The sequence below is a fragment of the Musca vetustissima genome, unplaced genomic scaffold (genome assembly GCF_032173495.1).
Source record: "Musca vetustissima isolate MV318-11 ecotype Yass unplaced genomic scaffold, APGP_CSIRO_Mvet_v1 utg3263, whole genome shotgun sequence".
Lineage (NCBI taxonomy): Eukaryota > Metazoa > Arthropoda > Insecta > Diptera > Muscidae > Musca > Musca vetustissima.
The window spans coordinates 250,412-260,970 of record NW_026882278.1 but is presented as its reverse complement, the minus strand read 5'-3'; the positions used below and the strand labels follow the sequence as shown (position 1 = coordinate 260,970).

Here is a 10,559-nt window from a genome sequence, read left to right as displayed (position 1 = left end):
TCATTAATATAAAGAAACAAATAAAATACTAAATGTTTTTTTTTAACAAACAATAAGTAGCATTCACATTGGAATGATAACGCCTCCTCCCTTGCAAATTTACCTAAATGAACATTTCTGTTAGCAAGAGAGTGAGAGAGTGGGAAGCCAAAAAGACGAGACGGACAAATAAATAAATATTTTTGTGTGAAGGAAGAAACAGTATATACCATTTCCACTAACCCCATATTACTCTGTATTGATTAATCAATCTGGTGACAGTATGATTCCCATAAACAAGAAACACACCAAACCACCCTCTCCCAATCCAGGAAAAGATGAACCTTCCACCTCTAAATCCCAAAATTCACCTTCTACCTCTAATGGACCACGACAGTTAATTGACCCTGATAATTATACGGAGATGTGGAAAAATGTCAAACCGTTAACTGCAGAAGAAGTTCTGGCCAAGCTAAATGAATTTGGATCATCATCTGTATTGATTAATCAATCTGGTGACAGTATGATTCCCATAAACAAGAAACACACCAAACCACCCTCTCCCAATCCAGGAAAAGATGAACCTTCCACCTCTAAATCCCAAAATTCACCTTCTACCTCTAATGGACCACGACAGTTAATTGACCCTGATAATTATACGGAGATGTGGAAAAATGTCAAACCGTTAACTGCAGAAGAAGTTCTGGCCAAGCTAAATGAATTTGGATCATCATCTGTATTGATTAATCAATCTGGTGACAGTATGATTCCCATAAACAAGAAACACACCAAACCACCCTCTCCCAATCCAGGAAAAGATGAACCTTCCACCTCTAAATCCCAAAATTCACCTTCTACCTCTAATGGACCACGACAGTTAATTGACCCTGATAATTATACGGAGATGTGGAAAAATGTCAAACCGTTAACTGCAGAAGAAGTTCTGGCCAAGCTAAATGAATTTGGATCATCATCTGTATTGATTAATCAATCTGGTGACAGTATGATTCCCATAAACAAGAAACACACCAAACCACCCTCTCCCAATCCAGGAAAAGATGAACCTTCCACCTCTAAATCCCAAAATTCACCTTCTACCTCTAATGGACCACGACAGTTAATTGACCCTGATAATTATACGGAGATGTGGAAAAATGTCAAACCGTTAACTGCAGAAGAAGTTCTGGCCAAGCTAAATGAATTTGGATCATCATCTGTATTGATTAATCAATCTGGTGACAGTATGATTCCCATAAACAAGAAACACACCAAACCACCCTCTCCCAATCCAGGAAAAGATGAACCTTCCACCTCTAAATCCCAAAATTCACCTTCTACCTCTAATGGACCACGACAGTTAATTGACCCTGATAATTATACGGAGATGTGGAAAAATGTCAAACCGTTAACTGCAGAAGAAGTTCTGGCCAAGCTAAATGAATTTGGATCATCATCTGTATTGATTAATCAATCTGGTGACAGTATGATTCCCATAAACAAGAAACACACCAAACCACCCTCTCCCAATCCAGGAAAAGATGAACCTTCCACCTCTAAATCCCAAAATTCACCTTCTACCTCTAATGGACCACGACAGTTAATTGACCCTGATAATTATACGGAGATGTGGAAAAATGTCAAACCGTTAACTGCAGAAGAAGTTCTGGCCAAGCTAAATGAATTTGGATCATCATCTGTATTGATTAATCAATCTGGTGACAGTATGATTCCCATAAACAAGAAACACACCAAACCACCCTCTCCCAATCCAGGAAAAGATGAACCTTCCACCTCTAAATCCCAAAATTCACCTTCTACCTCTAATGGACCACGACAGTTAATTGACCCTGATAATTATACGGAGATGTGGAAAAATGTCAAACCGTTAACTGCAGAAGAAGTTCTGGCCAAGCTAAATGAATTTGGATCATCATCTGTATTGATTAATCAATCTGGTGACAGTATGATTCCCATAAACAAGAAAGACACCAAACCACCCTCTCCCAATCCAGGAAAAGATGAACCTTCCACCTCTAAATCCCAAAATTCACCTTCTACCTCTAATGGACCACGACAGTTAATTGACCCTGATAATTATACGGAGATGTGGAAAAATGTCAAACCGTTAACTGCAGAAGAAGTTCTGGCCAAGCTAAATGAATTTAGATCATCATCTGTATTGATTAATCAATCTGCTGACAGTATGATTCCCATAAACAAGAAACACACCAAACCACCCTCTCCCAATCCAGGAAAAGATGAACCTTCCACCTCTAAATCCCAAAATTCACCTTCTACCTCTAATGGACCACGACAGTTAATTGACCCTGATAATTATACGGAGATGTGGAAAAATGTCAAACCGTTAACTGCAGAAGAAGTTCTGGCCAAGCTAAATGAATTTAAATCATCACCGTAGACATTATTTGTAATTCCCGAGATCACATTATTGTCAATAAAGATTTCTATCATGATAATTATATAGATTTAGAAAAATTCAATATTTTATTGAGTCAAATTAAGAATAATTATAGTTTTAGATATGAACGTGACCATACGGGTCCATACTTAGTCTATGTTGATCGTGTTGATGCCGCTGTTGATGCCGCTGGCGAAAATAATGAAGGATCTTGGAATTCCCGGCATTTTGGAAGTTGCCAAGATTGGTTTCGGCAGGGCAAAAGTAACTTGCAGGAATGGTTTTGAAGCAAATATATTGGCGTCTAACCAAGCTCTAAAGAATGAGGGCTATATCTGCAAAATCTTTGCGCATTTTGTTTCTAAGGCTGGAGTAATTTTTGGGGTGCCTACTGATCTTTCGCAGGACGAGTTAGCCAAGGCAATATCCTCTGAAAAGGAAATATTAAGTATAACTAGAATGAATCGGAAGGAGAAGGGTCAGCTTGTGCCTACCCCGAGGGTAAAGATAGTTTTTAAAGGTCTGGAGCTTCCGAAAACGGTTCGTTTTTTCGAATATACTAAGAGGGATGTCAAGCATTTCATCTCCTTTAGTACGTGCTACAAGTGTTACCGGCATAATCATTTTGCGGAGCACTGCAAGCAAAAAGTTATGTCATGCAGGAAATGTTTCACCGTTCATAATGAAGCAGAAAAATGTGCAGAAGGAATCGTGTGCCCCAACTGCAAGGGTAATCACACACCATTGGATAGAAAATGTCCTGCTCGGGAAGAAGCATACCAAGTTAAGAAGATCATGACAATTGAGAATTTAGCACTGGGAGAGGCACGAATCAAATACAAACAAGCCTTCGGAAACAAGTTTCAAATTTTGGACGAAAATTTGGATGTGGCTTTCCCCCCTTTAAGAAGCAAATATGACATGTCAAGGAACAATGCGGACGAAAAAGAAACCCTTAGTAACGCAATGGAGGCTGCTAGATCATTGCATAGCTTTAGATCCTTTGCGAAGGTAGTCAAGAACAACCAGAATCGATTAAGAGAGGAGGCCAACGCGGTAAAGAACATGAAGGAGTACAGGGAAGCTTTGAGGTCTGGTGCATAAAGTAACCGAATTAGAAAAATTTTTGTCGGAAATGGAGAAAGAGGTCAGTGCGGTGGCGGAGTCGGGAGAGAAATCCCTGACTAACAGTCAAGCGAGAGTCCTGAATGCAATCAAAGAGAAACTTGTCAGGCAGATTATTGATGTGCAGTCATTCATTATAAGTTCCAGTATACAAGACAATGAAGATGCTGTTGGAGTAAGTTACTGATTTTTTATATCCAAATCCACATCCATCATGAAATTATTACAATATAATATTCAGAGTATCAGCAAGCGCGAAAATAAGGACATGTTGGAACTTTTTCTAGAGTATGAAAACATTGACATTGCTGCAATATCTGAAACCTGGGTTAAAGATAATTCCAATGCCAGTTTTGGAAACTATAATTTTGTCAGTAAAGCTAGATCTGACGGGTATGGAGGAGTAGGTATCCTACTGAAAAGAGAAATTAAGTTTGCTTTAATAAACATCAACACAGAATTTGAAATTGTGGGCATTAGCACAACTAATCTTAAAAGTAATATGAATATACTATCGGTTTACATTCCACCTAACCTGCACCGAGACCAATATCGGCAGATAGCTAAGATTGTTTTCGAGTCTGCTTCGAGACTTAGTGGAGTCACTATCATAATGGGCGATTTTAATGCGAAAGCAACATCATGGGGCAATTCGGCAACGGACATTCAAGGTAATATCGTGCTTACCCTGGCAAATGAACAACAAAAATCGGTAGGCCTAATAGTTACAAAAACCGAAAAATATTTTTAGGTTATTTTCATATGGTTTTCAATTAATGGGAATTTATCCCACAAATCTTCATTTTAGAGGGATGATGTCAATGGATGATGAGTTCTTTAGCAAATTTTACTGTAGGTCTCTGAACAAACGAAATCTTTAAATCATGTAAATACCAATGAAAATTTAAGAATTAAAATTGGGATTAAAAGCGAAAAAAAATAATTTCGCTTTGTTTGTTAAACTATAAACTTACTTATTAAGTTAATGTGATCTAAATTGATTAGTAGCCCGAAAATAGTTGTAATAAAATACAACTTAACTGATTTTTTTACAAAAGAATTCTTATACTTTATTTATAATTAAATTAAATTCAAATTTAAATTTCAAATAAAAATTTATACAGCTTTTTCATTAACTACAACATCCGTTGCTGGGCCATCATACACTGTGGGAACATATAATTCGCCTGCTCCCGTTTCACTTCTGTTGTTGTTGTTAGTTTTGTTGTCCTTAATATTGCCATGTCTACGCATGTGTATTCGCAAATGCCCCGACTGGACAAAGGTCTTGTCACAAATGGCACACGAATATTGTGGCGGTAAATGTATTAGCTTATGCACCCGCAACGTTTTCTTCAATTGAAATCTAGAACCACATATCTCACAGGCAAATGGCCGTTCCGTACTGTGCATAACCGCATGTGTATTCAAATCGTGTACCGAGAAAAATCTCTTGCCGCACACATCACATTTGGCCGGCCTTTCGCCGGTATGGCGACGCATATGGGCCGATAAATCACCACCATCCCGACACCGACGACCACATATTTCACAAATGTACGGCAATATCCCTGTATGGCAGATTGTATGGGATTTCAGTTCTTTACTTGTGTAGAACGCCTTAGGGCATTCCGTGCACTGGAAGGCCTTAATGCCACTGTGACGTACCCGATGTCTACGCATATTGCCAGCCTGGGCAAACATTTTGCCGCAGATATCACAGGATATGCCCAAGTGTTCGCGTACCCTATGACCTTTGAGATCACGTTGCGTTCGGAACATTTGCTCACAGTCATCGCATTTGTATTTGTAATTGACTTTGCGGGAAAGGACTTTTATTTTGTGCCGAAGAGACATGTGTTTGTTGAGGAATTTCAGAGCTTTAAATGTGCGCCAGCAGATGTTGCAGCGTAATTCTGCTGTGGTATTGCTTTTCTGGAAGAAAACACAAGAATGGATAATATACAAAACTTTTTTTTATAAAAATAGGCAAACCTTATTTATTTGTTATTGTTGGGGGGGTTTCTTTTTTAATTTTTTTATTTTAATATTTTTTGTATATTGAATTATAACATTTAATAACTTCGGGCTACTAATCACTTAAAATTAGATCCACTAAATAATATAAATAAAAAAATGAGCTAGTTTCAAATTCTTAATTTATAAGACCCACCCTATTATACATATATTAATGCACCATTTGCAAATATATAATTTTAATTCAAAATAAATAAAAAACTTACCTCAACCTCCTCCACATCCTTTTCACTCTCAGCAGCATTGTCAGCATCATCTATCCATTCGGGATCATTGTCTTCACCTGACGCCTTATCGCCATCATCATCATTCGCTGACTGTTGTTGATCTATTTCTTCATTTAAATTTGTAACATTTTTTGATGCTGGCTCCACCACCTGACCTCCACCTCCTCTTCCTCTTTTCTGCTCTTTATGTTCACTATTCGGCAACATTGTTATAATGGAGGGGTTGTTTTCTGCCAACTTCAAATGTTTCACTTTATGCGCCTTCAAATCACGTTCGATTCTAAACCTCTGTTCACATTCATCACATTCGTATTTGTAATTTACTTTACGTGAAAGTATTTTGATTTGATGTGTTGCAAACATATGTTTATTATATAGCTTGATGGCGGTATATTTACGATTACATATACGGCAGGTTAAATCATTTTCCTGTTTTGCCTTGATAGAGAGAAACAAAACAAAAATAATTTTTTAGGTTATCATTTTGTTTGAGGTTATATTTCGAAGAAATCTTCATTTTACAAAAAAACTGTCAATGGAAGATAAGTTCTTCACAGAACAACAAAATTCGGTAGATTCAGTAAAAACCAATGATAATCAGTAAATCATAATGATATCATAAAAATAAAAGAAATTTTTAGGTTATTTTCATATGGTTTTTAATAAATGGCAATTTGTCCCACAAATCTTCATTTTAGAGGAAAGGTGGCAATGAGAGATAAGTTCTTCACTAAATTTTACTATAGGTCACCGAACAACAAAAATCTCTAGGTATAGTAAAACGTTGTGAAATGTTTATAAACAAAAAATATATTATTTTAAGTTCCGCACAATTACCTTTTTTGCATTTTCAATATTCTCCTCATTTTTAGAATCTTCCAATGATGTTTCCAACGGATTTTCATTATCGGTTTTAATAAATTCTTCACTTTCATTAAGATTGCGATCCTGTTGTACACTTTCTCCAGCATCGTCCTTGTCATCATCTTCATCACTATTATCGTCGTCTTCTTCGGCCTTGCTATGTGATTTAGTAGTGGGGCATCGCTATTAGTGCCACCGTGTTTTAATTTGTGTGACTGTAGATCTCGCGGCGTCCGAAAGGCTTTCTCACATTCATCACATTTGTATTTGTAATTAACTCGCCTGGAATATAATTTAATATTGTGTGTATAGAACATGTGTTTATTGTAGGTCTTCAACGATGTATATTGGCGATGACAAATTTCACAAGTATTATCTGCGGTGGTGGTGGAGGAAGAGATGGATTTTCTTTTCCGCTGAAAGAAACATCAAAATGGTTCATTAATATATTTTTAAATGGGATTTTATAGTTTTAGGTTAAATTCAGTTGATGGTCATATGTCCCAGAATTCTTAATTATAGAGGGAAGGTGTCAATGGCAGAAATGTTCTTTATTAAATTTCACTATAGGTCACCGAACAACAAAAATGGGTAGGTCTAGTAAAAACCAATAAAAATAAGTAAATCGTATTAAGACACGAAAAAAGAAAATTTTTTTTTAGGTTATACTAATATGGTTTTAAGTTCACGGCAATTTGGCCCGCAAATCTTCATTTTAGAGGGAAGGTGTCAATGAAAAATATGTTCTCTATTCAATTTTACTACAGGTCACCGAACAACAAAAATCGGTAGGTCTAGTAAAAACCAATAAAAATTAGTAAATCATAATGACATTAAAAACAAAAAATATTTTTAGGTTATTTTAATATAGTTTTTAATTAATGGCAATTTGTCCCATAAATCCTTATTTTAGTGGGAAGGTGTCAATGGAAGATATGTTCTTTATTAAATTTCACTGTAGGTCACCGAACAACAAAAATCGGTAGGACTAGCAAAAACCAATTAAAATGTATGAATCGTATTGATATCAATAATAAATAATTTTTTTAGGTTATTTTCGTATAGTTTTTAATTAATGGCAATTTCTCCCAAAATTCTTAATACTAGAGGGAAGGCGTCAATGGAAGATATGTTCTTTATTAAATTTCACTATAGGTAACCGAACAACAAAAATCGCTAGGTCTTGGAAATACATATGAATTTTTATGAATCATATTGAGGTCTCTTGACTGAAAATGACTTAAATGAAATATTAAGAAATCTCTTGTCCTACGAATTCCTATATACATATTACAAAATAAAATCTCTTGTAAAAAAACATTTATTACCAAAATTATGTATTTACATAAATACAAAGATGTTTATTTTTATTGTACATTATTAAATTCATTAACAAATTTCCGTAGCAATGATGTTGTCCTTTCTAACAACCACAACCTCATCATTTTTGGTAATTATCAAAGCTGATTTTTCTTGACTTGCAGGAGAAAAAATATCATTTGCTGTTTTTGTCGTATTTGCCTCAATGCCTGCTGCATCATGCCTTACCATATGTGATTTCAAACCACCCGATTGGGCAAAAGTTTTTCCACAAATTTGACATGCAAATTTACGATCATCGGAATGAATACGTTTGTGTATACGCAAGGCTTTCTTGCGTTGAAACGATGACGAACAAATATCACATTTAAACGGCCGCTCATTGGTGTGCGCCACAGCATGAACATTTAAATCGTGAAATGAGAAAAAACTTTTATGACAGACCATACATTTGGCTGGCCGTTCACCGGTATGACGACGCATATGGGCCGTTAAGACACCACGATCCCTACAACGTTTGCCACATATCTCACAAATCCATGGCATTAGGCCGGTGTGACAAATCATATGCGATAGTAGTTCTTTTTTGGTGAAAAAATCTTTGGCGCACTCAGGACATTTGTGTGACTTGATGCCATCGTGTCGGATTCGATGACGCCGCATATTGCCAACTTGGGTAAACTGTTTACCGCATATATCACAAAATATACCGGTGTGTTGAAATTTGTGTGCACCAAGATCACGCTCAGAACGAAATACCTTATCGCATTCGTTGCATTTGTGTTCGGAGTCGTTGGGCTTCGTTTTGCTTTTCTTGGTAGAAGCTTTCGACTTTCTATTAGGATTGTGAACAAGGTTATTGTGTTTCTGTAAACTTTGTTTGCTACGATATGATCGTCGACATATTAGACAAGGATATGGTAGCTCAATATAAGTATCATTGGAATTGTCCTCAGACTGAAATTATATAAGATATGAACAAAAAACATAATTGAAATTTCTATGGACAACAATAATACTTAGCTAATGTGATGGAATTTTTTCTTCTTCTTTCTGAAGAGCTCAAAAAATCTAAGGACTCAAATTGTAACAAAGGGTCCTCACAATTCTCGATTTATTATTTTTTTAATTTCGAATTTTATCCTGTGATTTTTTAAATGTCTAGGCTATTCGAATAACACCTATCGTGTTTTGAATTTTAAATAAATAACTCAAATCTCGTCTCTTATTATTACCAGGAATACAAAATGAAAAAATGTGTAGTCAATTAAATAGAAATGTAAATATGTATGTATATGTCTCTCTATATATACTTACACTTGCAGTTCCATTATCTTTTTGCTCCAACCAATCGTCATCATCATCTGCAGCAGCCTCATCAACATCATCAAAATCTTCATCGCTATAGGTGGTATTCATCACCTCATTATTAACACCTGACCATTCATCAATTGCTACTGCCAACCCCTTCTCTAATTTACTCGAAGTCTCCGGCTCTATCTTAAACTCTTGCTTCTTTTGTTGCCTGGCACCACCACCACCGCCTCTTCTTTTCTTTGCTGCTACCTTTTGTTCATTGAGTATTTCCAATAATGATTTATTCTCATCGAAATCCCCTTCATCATCACTGGAATCTGCTGGATTACCCTGCCGCTCAATACTAACATCTTTTGTTGTTGTTGCTGTTGTCTGTTCCTGTGGTGGTGGTGCATTAATTGGATCTTCCGTAGGATCTGCTTCCAATTTAATATCAACAATTTCTAATGGTTTTATGGTACTACCATAAACCAAATCCTGCAGACTATAACTTTCTTCGGCCAGTGTCAGGTGTTGCGACTCAAAATGCAATACATATTTGTCCAAACTGATTTTCTGTTCGCACAAGATGCAATTAACATTGAAGACAGCTGGCGGTGAGGAGACACAATAGATTTCGCCACATTTAACATTTTCATAGTTTGGTAAGTGGCCAATTGATTTTAGCATGTTGTTTCACGCACAGATTAGATTTTGGGTGCGTTCTTGGGTTAATTTCAATTCACGATTACTTTTTTTCTTATTTATTTCTTCATTAACAATAAGGATCGAGAGCTGTCAATGGGAAGCTTAGTACAAAGGAAGCTTAGCAAAAATTCAACGCCGTACCCGTATGACACCGTACAACTTCAGTTCGTCACGGCGTTGAAGCCTTTGCAGTTGGCGCTTTTAAGAACATTTGAACATTTGAAATCAGCTGCTTTTTACAAAAAAATAAATAAATAAACAATTATTGTTACTATACATTTATAATAATTAAACATTATTATACACAAATACTTAAACATAAATCCCAGCATTACAAAATTATAAAATCCATAAATAAAATGATGTCGGCGTAAATGTCATAGCACAATGCACTCTGTGCCAATATCAGCTGTTTCTGAGAAATGTTGATTTCATCTATACCCCCTACTCAACACTAGATAATAGGTTCGTTCGTTTACTTTCCCAGTAATATTTACTCAGTAAGAATTTGCAGAGAGTAAATACGAATTTTTCCTTTTCAAGAGAGAAAACTGCAAAAAGTAAACGAACAACATCCAGTAAAA

At 36.0% G+C, this 10,559-nt stretch overlaps 2 protein-coding genes across 2 annotated transcripts; one reads left to right on the top strand and one right to left on the bottom strand.

Annotated features, from left to right (window-relative positions):
- The first annotated feature begins 262 nt into the window (after positions 1 to 262).
- LOC133328527 (mucin-2-like) lies at positions 263 to 2,398 on the top strand. The gene has a single exon (XM_061537091.1). It carries the CDS (start codon positions 263 to 265, stop codon positions 2,396 to 2,398), a length of 2,136 nt encoding a protein of 711 aa, XP_061393075.1.
- Positions 2,399 to 4,639: 2,241 nt separating this feature from the next.
- Positions 4,640 to 9,957, bottom strand: LOC133328526 (zinc finger protein 91). Its single transcript, XM_061537090.1, has 5 exons — positions 9,289 to 9,957; positions 8,089 to 8,928; positions 6,625 to 6,834; positions 5,767 to 6,225; positions 4,640 to 5,458 (listed from the first exon to the last, which is right to left on the bottom strand). The coding sequence occupies exons 1-5, from the start codon at positions 9,955 to 9,957 to the stop codon at positions 4,640 to 4,642; spliced, it is 2,997 nt and encodes a 998-aa protein (XP_061393074.1).
- Between the last annotated feature and the right edge of the window lie 602 nt (positions 9,958 to 10,559).

Excerpts from the sequence above, each read along its gene's own strand:
- LOC133328526 (XM_061537090.1), bottom strand. The coding sequence starts at position 9,957 with ATGCTAAAATCAATTGGCCACTTACCAAACTATGAAAATGTTAAATGT. Across the intron at positions 6,835-8,088 it reads TAATTACCAAAAATGATGAG|CGATGCCCCACTACTAAATC; the intron begins GTTGTGGTTGTT and ends TGGCACTAATAG. Across the intron at positions 5,459-5,766 it reads AGGATGTGGAGGAGGTTGAG|AAAAGCAATACCACAGCAGA; the intron begins GTAAGTTTTTTA and ends GTTTTCTTCCAG.
- LOC133328527 (XM_061537091.1), top strand. The coding sequence starts at position 263 with ATGATTCCCATAAACAAGAAACACACCAAACCACCCTCTCCCAATCCA.